General features: G+C 40.0%; 1 protein-coding gene across 2 annotated transcripts in view; it reads left to right on the forward strand.

The window, feature by feature from the left end:
- The window catches only part of AFF3 (AF4/FMR2 family member 3), a 323,305-nt gene that overhangs the window by 284,604 nt on the left and 13,700 nt on the right, over nt 1-25,001 (forward strand). For both annotated transcript variants that reach the window (XM_042040545.1, XM_042040553.1), the window contains exons 13-18: nt 382-583; nt 3,119-3,246; nt 14,525-14,588; nt 17,231-17,367; nt 19,432-19,503; nt 21,917-22,010. In XM_042040545.1, coding sequence (XP_041896479.1) covers nt 382-583; nt 3,119-3,246; nt 14,525-14,588; nt 17,231-17,367; nt 19,432-19,503; nt 21,917-22,010 — 697 coding nt within the window. The remainder of the gene's footprint in view (nt 1-381; nt 584-3,118; nt 3,247-14,524; nt 14,589-17,230; nt 17,368-19,431; nt 19,504-21,916; nt 22,011-25,001) is intronic.

Below are 25,001 nucleotides of genomic sequence, written 5' to 3' on the forward strand. Positions count from 1 at the left end.
CACAGCTTATAAATTGTCACCTGTAATGGTGAAATAAGGCTCCATAACCTGAACTTACATTTCAGAGCCTAATCTTCATCTCCAGCTATCCCTTAAGAATGGTGAGCAAGTAGCCATTTATCTCTGTATTTTTTTTCAAGTACTCTGATACAGACTTTATATTAACTTCAGAATGACAATTTGCCTTGAAGGGAAAGAGAAGAAACACGATACAAATTTGTAAATGAACTCCTGGTCCCCATACTGTAAGCTCTTTTCCAGATACCAATAGACTTTATCCTGCCAGCAGGTTTTAAATTCAAAGTTTTGGTAATATATAAAACATTTACCTTTCTCAAAGCCAGCTTTGTGACACTCCATTACTGTAATTTCCATTTCCAGCTTGGCAATACCAATAAATAAAAATGAGAAAATGCTTCGGTCACCCGTCTCTCCCCTCTCTGATGCATCAAAACACAAATATTCCAACGATGATTTAACTTCCTCCAGCAGACCTAATGGCAGCAGTCTATTACCTTCCATCTCCTCCAGCAAAAAACATAAGGGTGAAATCCAGTCACAGCTACATCCCGGAGATTTCAATGTAAGTGTATGCTGTTGTTCACAATGTAAAGCTTAGCAGTATATTTTCCACTTTGTATTGCAGTCTGTGATAGTTTTGCAGAATGCTATGCAAAAAAAAAGTTGTAATAGTTAATGTTATTTTCTAAGTTCAGCTTTTCTGGTTTGGAGTTTAGCAAGGCATAGAAGAAAGCAAAGAGGTCAGGCTGTAAGACAGGCAAGTAACAAAGGCTACATAAGCAAAAGGTAAAAGCTAATGGCCCAAAACAAATGCCTTTAGTCCTCCAGAGCATTGCTTGGGCATGATGCAAGCCCCCTACATTCATGGTGCATAAGGCCCCTACTGTATAAGGGCTTACTCAGCCACTGCCTAACCATGTGTGTGCCTACAAACAAGTTCTTCTACCTTTCTTAGAACAAACTTCCTCAGATTCTACTTATACCAGTGAACAGGTTAACACCAGCCTCACAACTCAGTTCCATCAAAGCCCAGGTATTCATATCCTTATCAGAGAGTCTTGCTCACACTAATTGTGCCCAGAGCACTCTAGTACAGCCAGATAAGGCTGTACTACAACACTGCATTGTGGCCTCTGCCTTCAGAGCACAGGAGACAGAGGAGGAGATGCTGCCCTCATTTATGCATGAGTTCTGTGATTAGAATGCTGGAGTAAAGAGCCTGTTAGCTCTTTTGATTGAGGAAATTTCCGTCTCTCATCTCATCTTTCAAAATCATACCCTACCCTCCAGCCTACAGGATACTGAGAGTGGATGATCAAGGGCAGAATACTGTCACCTCCTCCCTATGACACTGTTCTGCTTTGTGTGAAATGCCTAAAAGAAGCAATTTGGATACCATCATCTTGATGCCCACTGCTGTAGCTTCTAGAGAAGCTGTTAAGGCACTCTGCTGCCCATGCTCCTCTCTTTGCTACAAAAGCTATTCATGGTTTTTATTCTGTATCTATTTGCTGTGTTTGTTATTTGATATACAAGAGGCTCCCAAAGCCTAAGTATTGGTGCCTAAGCACCTTCTTGGAAAACAAGCAACCTGAAATGTAGCAGTGGCCTCTTCCAGCAACTTTTGCTGTGGGGATAAGTGGCCTCCCTCTATCTGTGAAATATATATGTTTATACTTAAATAGATTTTTTTTTTTGAGAGTGGAGGAGGAAATAGTAAATATAATCTTAATTTTGGATACATTTTCAAAAACAAGTTACCATAATGTGTGTTTTTTAAGAATATTTCACAGATGCTTTTGGTAAATTGAAAAAAAAATTACATAAAATATTCCAGTAAAAAGGCCTTTAACATATTATAGCTATTCATTTATTTTTTCATTAATTAAATGTAAAGTTCTAAACATTTTAACTTCTAAAACATAAATTTGGAAGTTTATAACCCATTCAGAATTATAATTATGATTCTTCACTGGATATCTTGAAAATAATTTAAATTCCTTCACAGGCAAACGTGCTGGAAATCAAAAGTAAAAGGTGATTGCTTTATGATCCACACCCTTAGCAAATTCATTTCACTGAGATTTTCTGCATAGCCTAGCAATGCACCATTTGGTCAACATTTAACAACCTTTGCAATAAAATTCTTATGTATCTGGTTATTCATCTGAAAACTTTAGCCTGATGAGCTGATCTGGATGTGCCATATAGAAGATGAGAGCTCATGAACTATGAATGTTAAACTTAGCTTTGTTTTATCCTATCTTCCCAGCTGGCACCTAACTGGCAGGCCCAAGTGGTCCTTCAAATTTCTGTGAAAAACTGCAAGCAAAGCTTGCCCACGATGCACTTTTATCCATTTGAGCTTTTTTCCCCATGTCCCTGGTGCCTTTCTGCCTGTCACCTGATGATGAACAGCATTTTTTGGCAGTGGTTATCAAGCAAAAACAACCTGGGGCCCTCTGTTTTGCACTATACCAGTGCACAGTAGCCCCCACAGCAGGTCACTTGGTGGGCCAAAGGTCCTCAGGAGACCACATCAAGAACAGGCCTGCAGCTGAGGGAGTGCATGAGACCCTGCTGAAAGACATGCTTCCACTGCAGCACAGAGAAGTGATCTTTGAAGCTTATCAGGGGTCCAGAGCACAAAGAAATCTGGACTACAAATTCAAACACAGGCACATCACCAGTGTAGTGTGAAACAAGTCAAATGTGAGCCATGCTCTCCTAAGCAAGGTACAATGCTAGGTTGGAAGCTGAAGGCAAGAGGTTTAACTTAATCTTCTAAATGACAACACATCTATTCTTTAATTATTTCACTTACTGTGTTTCAGAGTATTTTGATAGTTACTAATAGTTTAGCTCAGTTTCTGGTGTATATCATATTGAACTCAAACCCTTTACAAAGTGCTCTGAGCAATGTCTGTGAATTCATGTCCATCGGTGACAGGACGCTTACACATACTCCCTGCTGAAATAGCAGGAAAATTAGCTTCCAATTTTCAACACAATGTAAAGATGCTCTGGTTTTTGTTACTTTTTTTTTTTGAAGTTAATAGCCAATTCCTAAATGTCTTATCTACTGTTTGTTGTCTAGAAAGCAATTCACATCAATTCAGAAAACGTTCTTCTGTCCAATAAGCCACAGTTCCAAACAGAGCCTTGGTCACCTCTGTCCACCACACCCAGGGACTGCAGAAGAACAAAGCTTATCTTCGATGATATGTGAGTACCTACGGCTTTAAAATAAGAAAACAATAGCATTGAAAGAGAGGAAAATATAATTGGTCCAATTGGACTGAGACATTGCCTGACGTTTTATAGTAATACTCATTGAGAAATGAATGAGAAATACTATATAAAACCTTCATTTTTCATCATAAGTCTCTAACCACAGAATCGTAGAATTCATAGAATCATAGAATGGTTTGAGTTTAAAGGTACCTTGGAGATCACTGAGTGCCAATTCCCCTCCGTGGGAAGGGCTGCCACCCACTAGACCGGGTTGCTCAAAGCCCCACTCAGCCTGTCCTGAAACACTTACAGGTATGGGGCATCCACAACTTCTCTGGGCAATCTGTTTCCTTGCTTCATCACCCTCACAATAAAAAATTTCTTCCTAACATCTAGTCTAAACCCACCGTCTTTCACTTTGAGTCACTCCCACTTGTTGTGTCACTACAAGCTCTTGTCAAAAGTCCCTGATCATCAGGGAGCAGTGAGGACTGGTTGTTCCCTAAAGGACAGGGAGCCAAGAGCCAGGATGCAGAACACAGCTGGCAGGGGTCCAGTCCCACAATGCCCAAGCAAGGTGAGCAGAGCAAGCCCAAGGTTGGAGTCATCCCTGCATCCCTGAGCCTTGATAGCTGCTGCTGTCATGGCTACTTCTGCTCAGCTAAAGGTATCACAAAGGCAGGGGAGCAGGAAGCAGCAATGGTGAGCGTGAGCATCTGGAGAGATACCTGGCCCTCGCCACTTCCACTGCATTCTTCACACATCCTTCGCTCTCCTCCTCTTAAAATAATTTAAGCTTGTAACTGTCTTTATTTTTGGTAAATTAAAATAGTTGGTTTGTTCCCAAGGTCATTTAGGACATAGTATTATTTAGATAAGGTGTAATGGTGAAACTGAAGGTTGAAATTCTAGTGTCTAGAAAATCTAGATTCTTTTTGACTGGTAATGTTATGGCCTGCAAATACTGGTGTTTGCTCCTGGAGAGTATAGAAGAGGTTCTGTTCAAGGTATGTCTCAAACTGCATGAAGCTCTGAGCTGTGTGACCTTGACGTATTTTTCATATTCCCAGACTTTGACCCATGACATCTCAAACTCCTTTATACCAAAGGAAACCCTGGGATAACAAACAACCTGGTTTCCTTAGGAACTGCTTTCTACTAGAATTGGATTTTAAATATTTTTATTATTATTATTATTACTGCTGTTGTTGTTATGCTTGTTCACACTCTCTGGTCTCAAGGTTAACCAGAGAGACAGCAGCCTCTCATAAAGAGGAACCACGTTTGCTACTATAAGATGTAAATAATTCCTGTGGACTTCAAAAGGATGTAACTGGTTTGTATGTCAAGAAAAGAGGACTGGTGAGATTAATTTTTGTATATATTCATGGCAGTCATAAGCAGTTGTAAGCTGAATAAATGTAATCAGTTTTTCCGCCTCTTTTGGAGAAAGCTCTCCCCTGTGTATGTATCCTTATTCTCCCTCTTTCTCCACTTCCCTCCATGTTTTTAACTCTCCTGGTACACTTATTCAACAATATCCATTGAGGAAACATGAAACTTTTTAGAAATACTAACTAACTCTTCATATCTCTTAAAATACTCTATCATCTGTAATTTACTTGCAACTGCTCAATTTTTCTGCAGTTTAAACATGTACATACAAGGCAGAAAGGTGTCAGAGTGTCTGATAAAAGTCAAAATTGTAGGATGTGCTCATCTCTGGATTAGAAAAAAACATAGTCGGAAACAGTTACAACAGAACTATTGTTATCTTCATCTGATTTTCCCTCAAGCTGCTGACAAAAAAAAGGGGACTGGTTTGTTTCGCTTTCCCCCTAGGATATAGTCATCTGCTTTGGTCACCATCTTTATCATCTGAGAGGCTTTTATTACTAGCTTTCTCCATTAGTGATACAAGTGATTTCTCTGGCAGGCATCTCCAATAAAACTGTTTCACCTTTTCAGAGAATGATACAATTAAATTGTTCATGTGTAGTGCCTTTTGTGTAGAATATCCCCAAGCAACTTGTAGACCACTAAAAAAAGTCTAAAAAGCCAAAAAAGATAAAACATAGAATCAAATATGTCTTAGTTTGACCTTAAAAACCAGAAACAGTTAACTGCCTGTTGTGCTAACTAGAGGAGGGAGGTTGTCAAGTACTGCAGTTGCCGTACACAGCTTGTAGCTGGGATACACCACTAGAATACCAGCTTCACTGGATCTTCATTCTGAAATTCCTGTGCAGAGGAGTCACTGAATTGTAGCAGATTAGACTGGCTGCAAATGTTAAATGTCAACAAATTTGACTCACATGTTAGAAAGATCAAATTAAACATGGCAGCCAGTGCCTTTCAAATTTGTATAGCACCACAGCAGAGGATTTGAAGAAATGCAATACGGTAGGTCTAAATGATGTAGTAATCCTAATGGCAGCGTTTGTCCTAAACGATGCCTGTGAAGTATTTCATCTCATAATCCATGAAGTTCTGAATTACTGTAATCCAGCCATGGCTTTAAAGTCTTAATTTTAATCAGACTCTAAAGTTTTTAAGAGACTAAATCCCTTATATTTGATTTAAAACAACAACTAATTTTTTTGACCAGTCAGTGTCTCTTTACTTTATTCTCAATTTATTTTCTCCTGATCATTGACAACAGCTGTCACTAGCAATAAATTGGAACACAAGTAGGTCAGTAAAAAGTATATCTTGCTTGGCAGAGTGCTGTATACACATACACTGCAGTATAACAGTAAATATAGCTAACAGTCTTCAAAAGACAGGCAAAATTCTACTTCCCCTGGTTTGCCATTGTTTGCTGATGAATCTAGATATACTTGGAGGTACTCAGCATGTCACATGTCAGTGACATCAATGCTGTTTCCAGTAGTAATTTTTAGTAAGATTTCCTGAATTTTTGGCAATTTCTGGCTCCACAAACAAGGGTACATAATAATGCTTCAAGCCGTATAGAGTCATTCTGTAATTTCACTGAATAACAGAATTCCCAATAACTGCATTTAGGAACAAAGTCTGTTGTCCTTAAAGTGCTAGGTATAGACATCCTATGGGTGCCCAAGGGCACCCTCCTCAAAACACTGCATATGTGGTATAAAAAAAATAGTAGAGCATACCCAGCTTTCTTTATAGCTAAATCAGAACATGTTCCTCAGGATTATTTTCTTACTTGCATTTTGAGTTATAATTTCAAACTTGGGGTGTCATTTTTCTTCACTTACATTTATTTTTCTTTTTTTCTTGCCTTATAGGAGCAAGATAATACATCTTCTACAACATTCTTTTTTAAGTTCATATTGTGTTGAATGTCTCTTTCACCTTTATAGATTTAGGTGCTGCAGACACCCATCAGCTTTACATTGTCCAAGGGATATATCCTGCGGTGAGATAGAATTCCCGTGTTTGTTTGTCAAACAGTAAACCATATACCCAGAAAATACTCACCTGTAAAGGTGTTACACATAGAGCTTATGAGAATAACTTCTTGGCACCTCTCTTTGTTTTGACTTGAACCCCAAGGGTCTCATTTTCAGTCTTCTCTTCCTTGTTATTCCTTCTCAGAGTGGAAAGGAAAAGGTGCTCTTGGGTTGTGACTCATGTATCTGGAAGTGATCTTACTTGAATTGTTCGAAATGCCTCAAGGATTCCTGGAGTATTAAGAGGTACTTTTGTAGTGTTGAACATATCCTGAGGAGCACAGTTAAGGAACAGAGTGGCTCCTCTTTCTTCTCATCAGCAGTCTAGAAAATAACTAGTCAGACCAACACCTACTACACCAAGTTCCTTACAAATTCATATGCTTACTTTGGACTGCTTGCAGCTTCTTGGCTTTAGGGGATTTCAAAACTTCATCTGACCATCCCCAGTGTTCCTCTTCTTCCCTTCTTACTCATGGCACTGAATTTTCTCACATGTATGCTGACCATGAGAAAATAACATTAGAATCTTTGTTTCAGGATCCCCTGCCTCTTTCAGAGTAGGTACCCCATTCACTGACTCAGGCTTCACAGGTACTGTCACCCAACAGTATCACGCACACCTTGTCTACTCCCTCATCAGAGCTAGAAACATCAGAGCTGGCTGCCAGGTAGACCCTCTCCCAGAAAGGTCTTTCTGCCTTTGCTTTTCGGATGCTTCTTGAGAATTCAAGGTGCCATTCCATGGCATTTTAAAACAAAATAGATCTGGACTGCTGTGGTCCCATCCTGTGTCTGTAGGTTTGATTATAAAGGCTTTCACTCCATCTTTGACTGAAATCAGCTTTATTCAGAACTATTTAACATACATTGAAATAGACAAAACTGTTGTTTATCTGCAAGCACACAGTGTTTTCTCCCTCTGCTTTTAAAACAGGAACTCACGTCCCTATTGTGACTACTTACTTCATTCCTCTCTCTTCACTTGTACACTTTGCTCCTGTGTCTTTTAGTCTAGATATTGATTTCACGTGGATATCTTTAAGTAATCTATCTGGGTCATACACAGGAATCTGTGGTAGTTTTTGACTCTTTCTCATGGTCTTTTGTATTTCCCTATACTGACATGGTTAGTCAGAGGGATTTTGCATTTTTGCCAAAAGAGGAGTCCCCACTTATTTTTATCTCCTGCATTTCATTTAAATTAGATACCTGGCTTTAATTTTGTCTGCTATTTTTGCAACAGTAACTCCCTCTCTAGATATCTGTACTATTCATCTATTCATCTTATCTAAGCTATTGACTTTGTTATACTAAACCCAACAAGATAGTAGTTGTGTAGTTGTGTGATTGGGTAAATTTTTCTCACATTTGGCCCAACTCCAATCAGATCCTTTGTTCCTATCTTTCTGAAATGCCTATAGTACTGTCATTTAAATGGCTCTCTATTAATCTCCTGGCCTTCTCCACTTGCATGCTCCTCTGCTGGACTTGCAGGCCTGCTGGATCTGCCAGGGTGAGCATGAAACTTCCACAGAGCTGGGTACCCACTTTGTGCAGTGCCATGGGCTCTACCCCACCCTGTGTGCCTTGCCTCAGACACAGCAGCACCATGTCCCATAAAACAGCATTTATTTTAAGTTGTGGAATGGGCAGGAGGCTAAGATCCGTCAGGGGAGAACACTATTTTGTATAGTAACACCCCCTCAGCTCTATCATTCACCCCAAAGATGAACACCCTTACCTATGACCCAGCATGTCAGACAAGCTCCTGACACGTCCTGCTATGAGACAGCAAATAGGCTGTGTACACGTGCCTTTCACGTTACATGGTTTTCCTGCTCTTACAGGATTTTCTTCTCCTCCTGGACTGAAAGTTCAGGGCATACTGGCACAGCTTCAAAACTGGTCATGGGCTTACCCTGGCTAGCCAATTTCTTTTGATTTGCCCCTATCTCTGATCATATTTTAAAGTTGCTCATTTTGCTGTTCTACTCCTTTCCAACACAATCATTTTTTTTTAGGGTTTAGATTACTGAAGTTGTGAAATTGGTCCTATATTTAGAATTACGATTTAAGCTGCTTTTACTACATGCGGTTGTTGTACACTGAGGAAGCACTAGCTTGTTTTTTTACAACACTTCTGCAGTATTATCTCTGAAGGGTATTAAAATATGCACTTGGCTACATTTATGATGTTTAATTGAACTTTTATTAGGTTTTTTTAATGTATCCTCATAAAGCACCATACAACAGTAAGAAATAATGTACAAGTGGTAGATTATGTAAATGAAGCAGAAAATGCTATAGTTGAGTATTTAGTTCATATAAAATATAAAAATTAGATGAAAAATGTGGGTTTGAATGCAGCATAATTAAAATTGTATATTGGAGTCTAAGCTACACCACACTTGGTAAATACCAGTGGTTGCTCTGAGTTCCAAGGAGATTATTTTGCAGTAGATGCTGATAAATTACTGTACAAAGTAAGGCTTTTATTGATTCACTTTGTTTGATTCTCTTCCCTTTTTTTTATTGCATGAGTTTACATTTTTGCAATTATCTGCTAAGCTGGAGTAAATTAAATTCAGAGGAGGCAGCAGAAGACAAAGGTGGCAGAGATGCACTGTGATGGCATAGAGCTAAATAGGATGAGAGAAACATACAGATGCAGGCATTCACCTAGGTAGTGGTAACACCACTCTGAGGAGCTCAACAGCCTGGAAATTCTGAAAGGCTGCTTCTGGCAGAGGAGTAATTACAATGCCTGCAGCCATCTCACCTCACGCTGGGATCCCGCACAACATAACAAGCGATGGAAATGCTGTCCTTCCTGCTGGTTTTCGACAAACTCCCAGGGAAAGTGGTGCCAAGGCGAGTGAGGGAAATTCTGGACAGTGGAGGATTGTTTGATAAATTTCATGCTGGATTCAGCCACAGCCATGCTACTGAGGCTGCCCTTGTCGAAGTCATAAATGGTTTGAATGCCACTGCTGAAAAGGAAGCCTGGCCTTGTTTGTACTATCAGATCTAGCCATGGGGGGGTTGTTCTGTAAAAGGCTGGATTCTGTTGCAGTACCTAGGTGACTGCCTAGTGTTGACTGAGAATGTGTTGAAATGGTTCCAGCAGTACTTGATTGCTTTCTCCAATCAACAGAGTAGGGTAAATTCTCCTCAAGAGCAGCCAGTTTCACATAATGACACTTGATCCCAGGGAGAATTCACCAGCGGCCTGACTTAGTTGGCGCTAATGCTTTACGCTCTTTCTCTTGCCATTCAGAGAGATATATGAGATACATTAGAGCAGTGTATTAGAACTTCTTTTTGGCTTTGTTGAAGAGGACTATATTTCTAAAAGTACCAACAATCAGATATTCAGAAACAAAAGACTTTCTTGTGCGGTTAATAGAGATAAAACACTTATTTCTACCTGTTAATTTGAAGTCAGACTTCTTTTTAATTTTTTTTTTTCAACAAGAGCTCTGAATTCTGTTTGTAAGTCTGGAGTGAAAGTGCTGATGCCAATAGATGCATACAGTTGTAACTAATTTAAGAGGAGAATCTGACCCAGTTGTCTGAAAACCAGAAGTCACTGAGTAAGTTTCCTTGTGACTTCAGTTTACATTCATGACCAGTAAATATAAAGAGTCTCCAGTTCTGCTTCTGCTGCTCACAGGCACTCCAGTTCATCCAGTAGCCTGGTACCATTTTAATCCTGTAGAATTTTTTTTATTCTCTTGGTTCTCTGGCTGTGGCAAGGATGGAATCTGCAGGGGGATTGCAAAGCTGAGACCAAAGACCTGGAAAGGGTTTTACCCACAGATCTTTCTGAATTTCATCAGTGGGAAAACACGTTTGCTTCTCCTCAAGATGCCTCTCATCAATAACATATGGTATCTGAAATTAGCATCCAGTGAGATTACCTGTAAAATCTCCAGTCTGAGATTATCACCAGTATCTATTATTGTAACTAAATATTACTATTATTTTAACTAAATAGGCCGAGCTGCAGAGGAGGTTTGCATGGACCTTCACGTTTATAGCAGAGATGGGTTCTTGGTCACTGTAACTTCAGAGTCTGTAAAATCAGAATATGACTAACAAAATTCATAGATATAAAATGTGCAGCATGCAAAAGACCTCTCCAGAATAATTAATTTATGCATCAGTTTTCTTTTGTGTCTGCATATGTCCATGAGCTCAGGCAACCTCTTCAAGGAACCCATAAAAGAGCGTGTTTTTCTTATTTTTTTACTTCACAACATAATAATTTAAACTAGTATACTGAATTTTAAAAGACAGATTATGTTCACGTGCAGTGGGAACCTAAACAAAACTGAATATTAAACCTTTAATTCTCATTTAAAAAAATCCAGAAAATAATTAAATCTAAGCACCCTTTTTTGTTACTAAAGTGATACAAAAACATACATTGAATCTATTGGACATTTCAGCTTCCCATTTGCACCTAACATGCACATTAGTTATCAGAATAGAAAGGTCATTAACATGTAGCGATAAATTGAAGAATAGTATTTCATAGGTGGCATAAAGACATCAGAATTTGACTTGGCATGTTTATTAACACTACTGAGCAAGTTCTGTTTAAGAAGCTAATAAAAATGATACTCTATCCATTTTATCCCAATCCATCTTAATTTCTGTTTGGCATGCCCTGATCTTTAAATCAATCTTCTATTTTTCGAATGGAAATACCTAAACATTCACATGGAGAATATATTTATGCTTTGGTTTAAAATGGCATTTTAATAGCTTCTTTTTTTATATTAGATTTTGCAAGCAGCTTAGTACAAACCAATGACTTCAGTTTCTGTGTTATGCTTAACCATCCCATAGCAGGGCCCTCAATGCAAGTCTTCCTGGTTCAGGAATGTTCATGTCTCATGCAGGGATAAATCCTGCTGCAAGTTGAAAACCATTTTACAATTAACACATAAATAAGTCAACCATAATTACATTCAGTTATCTCACTTTGTTTTTACAGCCTCTTACCATGCTTCAGACAGGGAAATTAGACATAGAGTGCTGGGTGATACATAGGAGGGAATGTTGCAGAGGATGTATTTTAACGACCTGAGTTTGACAGGCTCATGTAAAAGTTCATCACTTTCATCATTTCAGAGAGATGAGACTTGGTTTGTTGATTTTTCTACTTGGCTTTGCTTTTTGATATTTCATAGTAAACCATCTTCCCTAGGTCATTGCACAAGACAAAGAGAGATAGAACTTAACACTTTTTTTAAGAATTGTTTCAGTGTTTCTGAAAATATAGCTATTTTTCTGCATCAAGCTAACACTGTTTCAATGTGTAATATTTTGTAATTAACCAAGAACAGTTTCAGATGGTTCTTCTTATTAAGAACATCTTCTGGGGCATAGGAAGTATTTGCATTGGCAGCAGGTTATGAGATTCTGGGGCACAAACCTGTCTAGTCCCCTTTCTGACCTAACAGGTAGAGTAAGCTGGGGTGAAATTTCACTCTGCGGGAGAATAATATTTTAAAGAAAGTTGGAACAGAGGAACTGTTTTTCATATCAACAACATTTTAGGACAGAAATCATTCTAAATTAGCCAGACTTTGCATTTCATTTCTATCTAGCTATATTTAGGTTTTCTTCTCTTCAAAATAAGGCTGACTAACCTTCTCTGATGCAATTAAACGTCCTTAAAACTGTGTGCACATTAGTAGAAAGAAACCGACTAAGTAAATACACTGTTCAAATAACCTTATGTTCTTAAGGAAGTTATATGGCTGCCCTCTTCTGTCAGGAGGTTCCCCCATGCTCCCACTTTCCTCAGTTATGGATCTGAGCATGCTCTTACTGCTACCAGCACAAATGTTTTACTCATCCATTCCTCTTCACTTTTTAGATCTGCATCTTCTCTGACTGACACAAAACATTTTGTTAAATATGTGTGCTGAGAAATCTCAATTTCAAGAAAAAAATTAGTTAGAAATACGAATTTTTTGGGCTGGGATAGTGTTAATTTTCTTCATAGTAGCTCCTATAGTGCTGTGATTTGGATCCATGACAGTGTTGATAATACAGGGATGCTTTAGTTATTGCTGAGCAGCACTCATGCAGCCTTAAGGTCTTTTCTGCCTCTCACCCCACACCTCCAGCAGGGAGGCTGGGGTTGCCCAAGGAGTTGGGAGGGAACACAGCTGGGACAGCTGACCCCTGCTGACTGCACCGTGTGGTGTCATGCTCAGCATATAAAGGTGAGAGAAGGAGGAGGAAGGAAGGAAGGGGTGAATGTTTGGAGTGATGGCATTTGTCTGCCCAAGTCACCGTTAATCATGTTGAAACCTTGCCTTCCATGAGATGGCTAAACACCTGCCTGCCCATGGGAAGCAGTGGATGAATTCCTTGTTCTGCTTTGCTTTATGTATTAATCTGTCTTTATCTTGATGTGCAAGTTTTCTTACTTTTACTCTTCTGTGCTTTTAGTCTCCTGATTCTCTCCCCCATCCCATGGGAGGGAAGTGAGTGAGTGAGTGAGTGAGTGAGTGGAGCTGAGCTGCCTTTTGGAGTTAACATACAACAGATTGCTGAGTGGCAATAGTAACATATCATTTACAACACCAAGCTCTTAAAAGCATGAATAGTAAAAACATGAGAACTCATACTCCAACAACTCAGGAATATCTCGTTTTCTTGAGATGAGGACAAAGGAATTACACTCTAACCAATCCTAAGAAAACTATTTTGCAAGTCAAAACTTCCCTCTCTGAGAGAGACAAGGATGTAGTAACCACAGTATAAGCTGAGAAGAACCAGGACATATTTTAGCTGAGTAGAGAAAGAAGAAGGTCACCTCCCACATCTATGAGACAGGAAGAATCTGCAGGGTCAGGAAATGTGAAGACTTTTCTGAGAGGCAGTGACTGGAGATGCAAGGTTATGGTCTGAAATGACATGGCAAATGGCTGTTCTCCACAGTGACTGAGAATGGTGCCATAGGGAGAGCTTGTGGGAGGAGATGAAGAAATTTGCTTCAGCCATGAGGAACTCACTGATGTGGTGACAAGGAGACATCAGTTTGTTTTCAGTTTGAATGAGAGTGGATAAATCTGGAGATAAATGCACTTGTGAATTTCAGGACAGAGACAGAAGTTGAATTTGTGCCTTGCAGTCAGTAGGTCAGGTAGGTTAAGGAAGGGATGGAATCTCCCAGATCTGTTTGAGGAGAAATCAATGGAGAAACTGGCACGAGGAATGCCAGTGGAATTGCAGCAGGTGGCCCAGCACTGAGTCAGAGATGAACTCCAGGCAGCAAAAGTAAACAGCACTCAGCATGCTTACAGATAAGAGGGACAAGAGCGAGATGTAGCTGTGGAGGCAAGCAGGTTCAACGTGTGTTTTCAAAGTGGAGAGATTAAACACACACTTGTTTTGAGAGGAGGGAGAAGCCAAGGCAAATAACAATGTACAGAGAGGAATAGAAAAAGAGGTAAGCAAGCACCAGGGAGGAGAGAAGACAGAATATCTTGTTCCGCTTAATGCTTGTATCCATTTTGCAGATCAGAACTGCACTAATTTGGGAAGCAGTTTATATAATCCATAAAAATGCATTTTATTAGCCTTTTTTTTACTTTGAATCACTGACTTCTAAAGAATGAGAACAGCCATAAATGCTATTGTCTCCACAGGCAGCAATTTGAAAATAGAAGATGCATGGTTACACGATAAGTGTATTTTCTTCATAAAAAATGTTTGCAAAACAGGTTTAAAATAAGGGAAAAGTAACCTTAAAATATTCCATACCTCAGAAAATAACAAAATGTCTTCTTATTTTCCCCTGGTAGACCACGCAATGCAGATTACTTTATGCAGGAAGCTAAACGGAAGAAGCATAAAGCAGATGCAATGGTGAGAACATTTTCTTTCCAGTTACATTGCTCCAAATAATTTTTGCAGTGCAGTTTCTTCATCAGTGCAGTATTGCTGGGGTAATTATAAAATCTATTATAAGGATGGCTAGGCTTGTTAAATTAAGAAATGTTTATATAATCAAATGTTCATAGCCCAATAAACTATGACTTAACAAATAATGACTTACTGAGATAAAGGCCTGGATAAATAAAACTTTCCATTTATCCCTTTGCTTTAATTAGTAACTACAGTAATGGAGGCTGCCTAAAGGATCCACATACCTATCTTCTCAGTTTAACTAGCTGGCTAGGTCCTATAATTGCATCTCCAAATTTGGTCTGGTAGCTGAAGTATTTGTACTTTTTTTTAAGAGCTTTGGCTTTTCAGTGCCAAAAGAATACTGGTTTCATGGCAGATGTTTCCCAACATAATCAGAAGCACACAAGGAATCTGTGTAACCGTAGAGGAACACCTAGCACACAAAGTACTGTTGCAACAAACAGATACTTGACCTTGTCTAAAAATATAGTCAGTAAGAAAAAGGGGAATCTGAGGTTATATGGAGCACTGAAGAGATGCTTGTCTTTCCAACCAAATGGGTGCAACAAAGTATGCAGTGCTGCAGCAGAGCTCTGCTTAGCTGTGCCTCAGTTTTCTCCAAGGCTGTCTTTGTCCAGCACCACGGATAAGCCAGCACAGCCCTAACAACATGAGGTCTCTGGGATGGCAGAACATGGGTGGACCCTGCATTGGCGTGGCTGCTTGGCAGGTGGGAGTAGCTGCATTCCTGCCTTGCTCTGTTAGACAGACACTTCGCTATCATACCATCAGGAAAGAAGAAACGTGGCTCAGAGCCTCTGTTTCTTCACCTCTTTTTTCCCAGCTGTGCAGAATGTAAAAAGGCCAAGGAAGCAGAAGCAGGTCTTTCATTTAGGACACTAACACTGAGTTTTACATTCTACCTGAGTTTATTAGCACAAATTTCTGTGGTTTATTCAGTTCCATATTACTCTAAAGTGAGTCTTAAAATCAGAAAATATTGTGGAGAAGTACAAATGGTGCATTTTAGTGTGTTGCTTTAAACAGAATGGAAAGGATCACTTAATATGCAAAGGAAATTCTTAGCCTGGAGAGAAATGTTTTTATGGCAGACTCCCAGAAAGAGGAGTTGCGAGCATTATTCTCTGCTCTGCCACAAGTTTGCTGCATGAAAGTCACCTAGCCATGGTTTAAATAGCCTTCTATCAATATCAGGTGGCTGAAATATCCTCCCCATTCAGCTTCCCTACGCAGTGGACCAGCACCTTACTTACACCTTTTGAACAGCCCTTTGCAGGTGCTTTCTCTTCCTCCCTGGCTGTGTAGGCATCCTGGGGAAAATGCCATATTGCCAAAGTGCCTCCAGGCACTTTGAATCACCTTGCTGAGCTTGACACCACCTACTTTGGCACTGCACTACCTGACACAGGCACTTAGAGTGAGCAGCTTGAAAATTACTCTAAGTCTCTCTGCTCCTCAGTCCCCCATCTGTGAAATTGGGATAATAGCACTTTCCACCCGCACTGGAGCATCAAGGGGAGAAATATAATAAAAAGTTTGTGAAGTTCTCTGGTATGATCGCAGTGGGAGTCATATAAGAACCTAAAATAGATTGAAGCTAGTGTGCCATTCCAAAGTTACTATTTAAAATCTTTATCCCTTGGAAAAGAATAAGGTCCATTAACCTTTCACTGTGTGCATCAGATTTCAACCAAATGCATCCAGTCCATTAATGGGCTTTATGTACTGCAGGAATTCTGACTGAAGGAGAGAGAAGTCAGGACAGAGAGGTATTAGTATGATTCATCTCTCTCTTCACATCAAAAATGAAATTCTGAGGGCAGATAAGTGGCATGTAAGTGTACACATGTGAACATTATATGCATATTTGCATATACACTGTTACTGAGGACATGCATATATATGTATGTAAGTGCACAAACACACACACAGAGTCAAAGAAGTACCAAAAATAGGAGAAGAAACGGGGTGAGGAAGGAGGATGGCAGAATATGCTGAGGGAGCAGAGCAGTCCCTGAAAGAGGAGGAGGATATAGAAAGCAAATTCCTGACAAGAGGAAAACAATGCTGAAAATGGTAGGAATAAAGAAGACAGGAGAACAGAGATGAGCCTTTGTATAAGAGTTAGTAGTCAAAGTATTTAATTCTCTTCTCTTAGTTCACGATATCCATTACCTTTCTTTGTTGAGTGATAAAAATCTATGTTTGCAAAGATGTGTGAAACTCGTTTAAATGAAGGTTGGAACAAAAGGCAGCATGAGTTTGTGGAATTTCCAGCGCTGGAGGAGTTTTGACAAACACTGTTGGGAATGTCCTAGGCAGAGCCAACCCTTCTTTGGACACAAGAGTGTGGAACAAATAATACCTCAGAGCCTTTTTTAGCTCTGTTTTCTGTATCTTATGATTTTCACTGATGCACAGGGTTTGAGGGGTATTAGCTTTCTCACAGGAAAAATTGTGAATCTGAAGATATATCAACTTGTGTCAAGTTTACAATATATGTTGAGAAAATCCCATCAAATGTAACCACATCTTGATGATTACGTTATATCTCTGTGTCCTTATTTTTTTCTCTCTAGGTGGAGAAGTTTGGAAAGGCATTGAATTATGCAGAAGCAGCACTATCTTTTATTGAGTGTGGAAATGCAATGGAACAAGGCCCAATGGAATCTAAGTCCCCTTATACCATGTATTCAGAAACAGTTGAACTGATCAGGTAGGAAAGGGAGGAGATGATCCCAGAGGTTACTCTGTGAAAACGTGCTCATCTGCATTATCATAGTTTCATACATGCAGTAAAAGGGTAGAAGTGAACTCCTTACAAGGACCTGGTTATGTAATATATATGTAATGTATATGTATTATTTGTGATTTCTTTGGAAATTAAATCAAGAAACTGTGAAGAATAAAAAAAAATGAAACAAACAAAAACACAAACAAAAAACCCCAAAGATTTTCATATTATTTGAATTGCAAATTACTTCAAGAGTTTAATGATGTAAGTCCTGAGCTACTCAATGGAGGAAACTAGTAATCCATACTAACAAAACATTCTCATGGAGTGCTAGCTTGAAAAATGTTGCAACACGTTTAAGATTGCTGTTTAAAGATTACCTGAAAGAAGATGTGAACAGTGATAGAAAAATGGACACTCAAAGTCCATTTGATGTGTGTGCTCCTAATATAGCCAGTGGAGTCAGCAGCACAGCTCACCCCAGGGCTATCCCTACCTTTAGTCACCTTCATGGCTCTCCAAACAGGGCAGTCTAGAATTCAGTGCCATCCACAGTCCCTCTGAAGAAAATATGTCTCTTAAGTCCTTTTCTCCATTATAGTTGGTACTTAATATTATTGGCAGTGTCATTGGTAGAGAAAACAGAGGTCAAAATAACTGCAGCAGCTGAGGGACTCTGCAAGAGAGTGACCCCAGACACACTAATGGAGAAATCTGCACTGGCAGTGACCATGCTATCATTCCTCAGGACAGTCGACCATGCAGTTCTTGTCAGGATTAAGTTCATAGGAAGTAACACATTTTCATTTTTAATCATATTCATAATGAATCAGAGCTGCTAAAACAAAAGCATTCTTTTGGACTCAGTGTTGATGTGAAGATTTTCTCGCATGTTAGTAATTCCACTGGCATTTTATTCCACTTAGGGCTGTCTTCTCATGCATTTCAGTGGACTGAGGCCAGCTTTCTAACTGGAAGGTTATTGAACAAAATCAAATACTTTTTTTCTGTAAGAGAATAGTACATTCCATCTCTGCAATTTTTCCTTCTTTTTTTTTTCCATCTCTGTAATTCTTCCCTTTTTTTTTTTTTTTCCCAAAAGGCAGAAAGCTCTTTCTTTGTCTGCCCTGTCTTTTCTCATGGTAGTAAATATATGGTCCTAACTCTGGAAATGAATTTTGCTTGCAGATCCATAGCTTTCAATAATGTGTGTAGCTGTGGCTGTGTTGTAGTGTGATTTGCTGTTGATCTCACTGCAACTCAGAAAAATAAGTGGTTTGCTAGGTATGCCTGTAGAAACAAAATGTTCGTACTGAATCTTCGCATAGGTATCAGAATTAGAGTTTGAAAGCAAAGGTAAGAAAAAATCACAAGCAGCTAATTATGGGGAACAGGTATTTTTCTGGAAGTGAGCCCAGAAGCGCTGTGTGTTGTTCTAACCTTGTCTGTTGTTCAGGTATTCAGCTGGAAGCTGAGATTTCCAGAAACCAATTTGTGATTGCATAGCACATACACTCTTGAAACAGCAATGCTACCTCTGTGGATCTTTAATATTTGTAGAATTTGAATGTAATGTCATGTGAGCAAAAATAGCTCTGAGCCACATGTTCCCCCTCTGCCATGCTGTGCTCGGAGGAGCAAATCTGGGTAGGCACACTCAGAACTGGCAGGGTGAGGTCAGCACCAGCTTCCAGGCAGGCTGTCTGCCTTTAAACACTCCAAAACCCTTTCTGCATGAACTCTGTGTAACTGGGTCTCCGCAGCAGCGGAGGTTATTTTGGTAGGACAGTGTCACCTCGCCAGCTAGGCTCCCCTCTGGACTGACAGATGATCAAGGGAGTTCACAGCTGTTTAAAGAGTGCAGGGATGCACTACTAATGGCAAAATAGCTCTGAAACACAACCAGGAAAAACACATGTATGTCTGGTAACTTGAACAAATATGTATAAAGGGGCAGATCAAACAACATTGGCCAGCGTAGCTCTCTGATCAGTAATATAAAGCTGTGTCAGTTAACTCACACTGGCTTTTTTCTTCTTGCTTAAGGTATGCAGTGAGACTAAAAACCCACTCAGGCCCCAACGCCACGCCAGAAGACAAACAGCTGGCAGCATTATGGTTAGTAGATCGAGCTTTCCTCAAAAGGCTTCTTTTCTGCAGTGAGCCAGTTCCTGAAAATCAGATGCTGGATGCAGCCAGATAGAATTATGTTCTCTAGTGAAATTAAGAGAATACTTTCTGCTCTGGGAAGGCCCAGCCCTTGTAGCACTACCAGGTCTGCATTCTGTCTCTCTAAATAGGCGATTCGTACTTATTTATTGACTGTGACAGGTTGGCTATGCTACATCAGTGTAATTAATTTTTAAATGCATGATGGTTTGTTGTTTTTATGACTGATGTACTTTTGTACCAACAGCTTGGTAAGTTTTTTTGTGGCTGATATTTTAGGCTCAATAATCATAAATTGTATTTATATTATACGAAGGGCAATATGGCGATGGGGATAATTAAGCCCCTTGGATTATCTACTAAATTGAGATTTCTAAATATATATGTAAGCACCTTACATTCTATAGGATGATTGCCGATTGCTAGTAAAATACTAGAATGTTATTAAAATCATTTTTAATTTAATATCTATGTAGTTAATACATAAAATACCTATTACATGGTTACTGAGTCTCAGTAAGTGGACATTTACAATCAGCAAGTGTGTTTTTAACATCTATTAACCATCTGTTAAAAATCCAAATTAAATGCATGTTTAGCCTCCATAAATAAGGAGCCCTAATTAATCATTTGTATAAAAAGGAACAAAATATTCAGAGATTCAATTTTTTTTAAAATGCCCTTTCGCTGTCACTGGTTTTCTGTCCCATCGGGAGGCCCACAGAATGCATTAATGGCGATTGCTTTAAAAATGCTTAGGTGGGAAAATGACTAAAGAACGGTTTAAAAAGGACATATAAAGCCGTGTTACAAAGGCTTGCTGAGAACTGCCGGAGCGCTTCGGTGCGTGCGGAAACACATCCAAATTCAGGGAGCCGCTGCATCTGTTCCAGCAGGAGAAAGGTCAGCGGGAGGGAAAGCAGACGGAGCCTTCTCTGGGCGATGAATGGCAATCTTAACTCACCGTCTGCCAGCCAGCAGATGAGCTGACACCATTTGCATATGTGCTGTACCTGTGAAGGTGACAGAGGGAGAGTGATGGTGGTGGCTGCGCGGCCGCCGCATCCCGCGGCTGCTCCCGGCGCCCGCCGGGCAGGCTGCCAGCCCGCCCGCTCCCGGCCCGCTTCTCCTGGGGAGACACTGTCCTCCAGCGGCGGCGGCCGGGATTTCACCGCCGCGCTCCGGGCAGCAGCCAGGCAGGCTCAGCAGCCCTGGCGGGGACAATTTGCTAATTCGAGGCGTTCATTGAGGTGTGGGCAACTCTTGGGCGCAGGGAGATGGGGAACACTCTGCACTTCCAAACTCAAGGCACCTTCTGGTGCTCCGGATTGGCTCCAAGACTAAATACTGCTTTTAAAAACAAGGCCTCTGCTGCCAAAGGAGAAGCAAAACACACAGGGGCTTTTCCTTTGAAAGTGGAGTTCCTGTAGTGGGGCGCTTTCACACTTGCCCCAGTTTTCACACTTTTTCAGTCAAAAAGCTTGCTGGGAAGAGGTGGTGGTGATTCTCACTTTGGAAAGTAGACTGGTATACCTAAAGCCACCGGCAAAGAAAAGAGCGTATGTGTCTTGAATACTGACTATCAGCTATTGTGATACATAATTATAGTCAATAGCCATTACTCTCATTTAATTATGTAGCTTTAAAGGTGTGTGGCACTCTGCAGACTAACGAGGAGCACAGGGGCAGGCAGTTCCAGTACAGCACGTTGAGATTTTCAGCCCACTGCTGGTTTCCTCTGGGGACCAAATCAGGCAAGTGGCTTGGGAATAGCCTCCAGGCTCCAACAGTCTCTGTTCTGGTTTCCTACAGAGGAGCTTGGCCACTGAAATCTGTGCCAGATCCAAGGTTTCCCTTTATCCCAGACACCTCCAGCTGCTGGAAGAGACCACTGGATGTATACAAAATACATCCACTATAATTCGAGTTCACTATACAGGCTCCAGGCTATTGCAATAAAGTCCCAGGATAAGAGATCTCAAAAAGCTGTCTGTGCATTTACAAGAAAAAATACAAATATATGTGTATGTTGGGTTCCAGGATGTCTCTTTTCATGGGAGAGGCTTCTGGCCAAGTGTCCAGACTTCAAGTCAGAATGAAGGCCTGGGAGCCCAGACTCTTCTGGGTATAGTTTGTTTAGTACCTCCCGGGTAGCATGTGTCAGCGTGACCTGCCCTGGCTGTAGTACCTTGCTCTGCTCATGAATCCATGGCAAAGTGTGAAGTACTGCCAACAAATGATGATAAAAACTGAGCAAGGTGCTGTCAGCCTTCCACTCTGTGTTAGTGTGAGAATTTAAGATATTCAGGGGGATTTCTGTTCAGGAGTCACCCTTTACTTTCTGCTCTCCCTTGTATTCCAGTTACCGCTGCCTGGCCCTTCTGTACTGGAGGATGTTCCGACTCAAGAGAGACCACGCAGTCAAGTATTCAAAAGCGCTTATTGAGTATTTCAAGGTGCATTATTTATGGCATGTTTTTAGATCAATGTGTCTTTACAGGAGATACAGCATCTTATTAGAACAGTAGCTGTGCTGGGATTAGTTTGTCCCCTGTGAAGTCAGTGGAGTTTTACTGTAGACTCCCATGGCAACATCTGAGCTCTAGCTAGTTCTGTTACCTTCACAAGAGTCCCTCTTTGAAAAATACACACTGTTTCCCTTCACAAAGGATGATAAATTTGTTGTACTAACAGGTATTTTCAGATTATTCTTGGTCGATTGTCTAGTGCTATCCAGCTCTGTTGTGAGTAGGTTTTGCAGATTTTGCTCTAAGAATCCCCTTCGGGATTACACTTCCCACTAGATTACCCATGAGTTGAAGACTTTGATCTAGATCAGTCCTCAGTGATAGATGCAGGCCTTCCACTCAGCAGCATCAGTAGGTAGGACAGTGCAGTGGGACATCTTCCACCCAGGGAATTGTCAAACAGCTCACAGTGAGTTCAGCAGGAGTTGTACAGAGGCATCAGATGGCAGACAGACCACCTGCCACGTACCTGACATGGCACTGTTGGCTTCCCCTTCCTGCTTTGCTTCACCTGCTACTGCTTCCATTTTTCGCTTCTGACAAGTCCAAGCACTGCTTATTTTGAAAAAGACCGGAAGTCTCTCAAAATATTTTAATATATTTTCTTTGGCAGGCAACCATTCTCTGGAAAGTATCTCAAGCACAAAATCTTTAAGGTGAAGCTCACCTAGCAGTCAATTCATCCAGCATTTGATGTACAAACACAAAAATTAGCCTTTATCTTCCTAATAATAATAAGAAGAAGAAGAAAGAAAGAACATACAAATGTTTTAAGACAAACCACTTTGGGGGACCTGAGCAGCCATTTGTCTTTGAACACAGGGCTCATCTGTTGGAGTTTTTTTGCAGAGGGAAGAACCTTGAAATGAAAAACATCCATCCTTTGACATTTTGTTAATAAAAAAATTCAAATACAAGCACAAATGCTCATGACCAGATTCTGAACACATGAAGACAGGGAAGGGAATTGACAGATCCGTTATTGTCAAATGGAAATTGAAGTCAATGTAATTGCTTCAAAAATTTAGCAATATATAATTCAACACATTATGTTTCTCTAACAATTACTTGATTTCAGGGGAAAGAAATATGTGCCTATTAAAGTATTTTATTTTTCTTGACCAGTTCAGAGAATAGCTGTTTTAAGAACAGCTCTCAACCATGTAAAATGTCTCCTGCTAGCACACACTGTTTCACAGCAAACATAAAAAGGACTTACACTCTTCTGTAGCCAAGAAGAGTTTGGTTTTTTGCAGAGCTCCTGCTGATACAATGATAGCATAGCTTCACATTAGAAAGTATTCTCACCTTTGAAAGCAAAAATGGGGAAAAAAATCCATTTGCTATAATTTTCAGTGGAAAACAAGCCAATTCTCCACTCCTTTCGTATTTGGTATCTAAAAGCTTTCAAAACCAAGTGACATGAAATGCTGACTGCATTAAGAACTTCCACATGTATTATCAATCAGAGAAAGATTTTAAACCTTGTCACACATTTGCAGGGAAAATTAGACACACTTTTATTTTAGAAAAGAAAAAAATACTATTTAAATCTCCTTTAAGTGGTTTTTTTCCGTTACAAAAAAAATGAATGCAGCAGAGAATTAAAAAGAAGTCACAGAAATTCAGGGGCCTGGCACATATGAGAGCATAAAGAAACCAGGAGAATGGGTTGCAGTAGGGAAGGTGGGATAAGAGATGGTCCCTTACAACATTGCACTTTTTAGAATCCTTACCTCCACCTTTCTGGTGCAGAACTGAGAGGAAGTTGAAGCAATATACCTAAAATATGAGAAAAAAGGTGTATGGGAAGTTGTACAATAAGGCAGAGGTTGGTTAGATTTACAGTGGAAGTATCCTTGACTCCAGTTTTCAAATCTTCCTGCTTCCAACTCTGTAAGTAAATAACAGGTACTCAGTTTCCATTACACTAGAGAGATGAAGACAAGTAGTTCTGAGAGAGATCAGACAAGAAAGGGAAAAAAACAAAGAATCTATTCTATAAGAGGATCAAATGCTGAGGATTCCCAGGTTGGTTCTATTTAAGATGGTAAACGAGAATTTTTCCTTTTTTATCTTTTCACACCTTAGCTTTTTCCTGTTAAAAAAAAAAAAAAGGAAAACCCCTCTGAAGGAAGAACCCCTTGTGGGACACTCCAAAGCTTATTTTTCATATCACATACCTGAGACACAGAAGACCCAGTGTCAAAATGCATGAAGAATGACAGAGTGCACACAGCACTGGTACGATTACTGCTAAAATACAGCCAGTGTTGGGGTGCACATAAAAGATGTGGAAACCCAAGAGGCTGTTCAGAAGACACATAAAAACTGAGGAAACAAACTTTTTTGAAGAGAGGCTCAGGAGATGTGTCCAGTTTAGTGCTGAATGGGTTAAGAGATCATTGTGTACATGGAAACAGAGCTGATAATTTGCAGATGTCATGCAGTACTGCTGGCTTTGGACCAACAGAATCCAAAAGCTAGCACTGAAGTTAGGAGGATTCAGTCTTGAAACTGAAACAGCATTTGTGAGGTCTGCTAAACACAGAACACAGGAGAACAAGGAGGATAAGTAGTGTCTAAGAATTCCTATATGGCTAGCTGTCCTTTTTAGAAGGAAAAAAATAAGATAAATTTAAAAAATAATTTAGCTTCTTTTAGAAGTGCCAGGATTGGTGGAAAACATGAATTGCAGATGGTGAACACTGCAGGATTACTCCTGGCCTTGAAATCCATGAACATCTGAAGTCCCTTGTTTACCATTTTCCCTTACTAAGCCATGAGAGACCGAGAGTTTTTGTACTGCTGGAACTGCTTGTAACTCCTGCAGTTTACAACACCTGCAGCCTTGCATTTAAGACAGTATCCATAAACAGATCTCAAGCTGCAGGACTTTGTCTGGTCTCACATGGATGT

Source organism: Corvus kubaryi, unplaced genomic scaffold (genome assembly GCF_017639235.1).
Source record: "Corvus kubaryi isolate FWS band 111438036 unplaced genomic scaffold, C.kubaryi_AGA036_p1.0 133, whole genome shotgun sequence".
NCBI classification, from domain to species: Eukaryota; Metazoa; Chordata; class Aves; order Passeriformes; family Corvidae; genus Corvus; species Corvus kubaryi.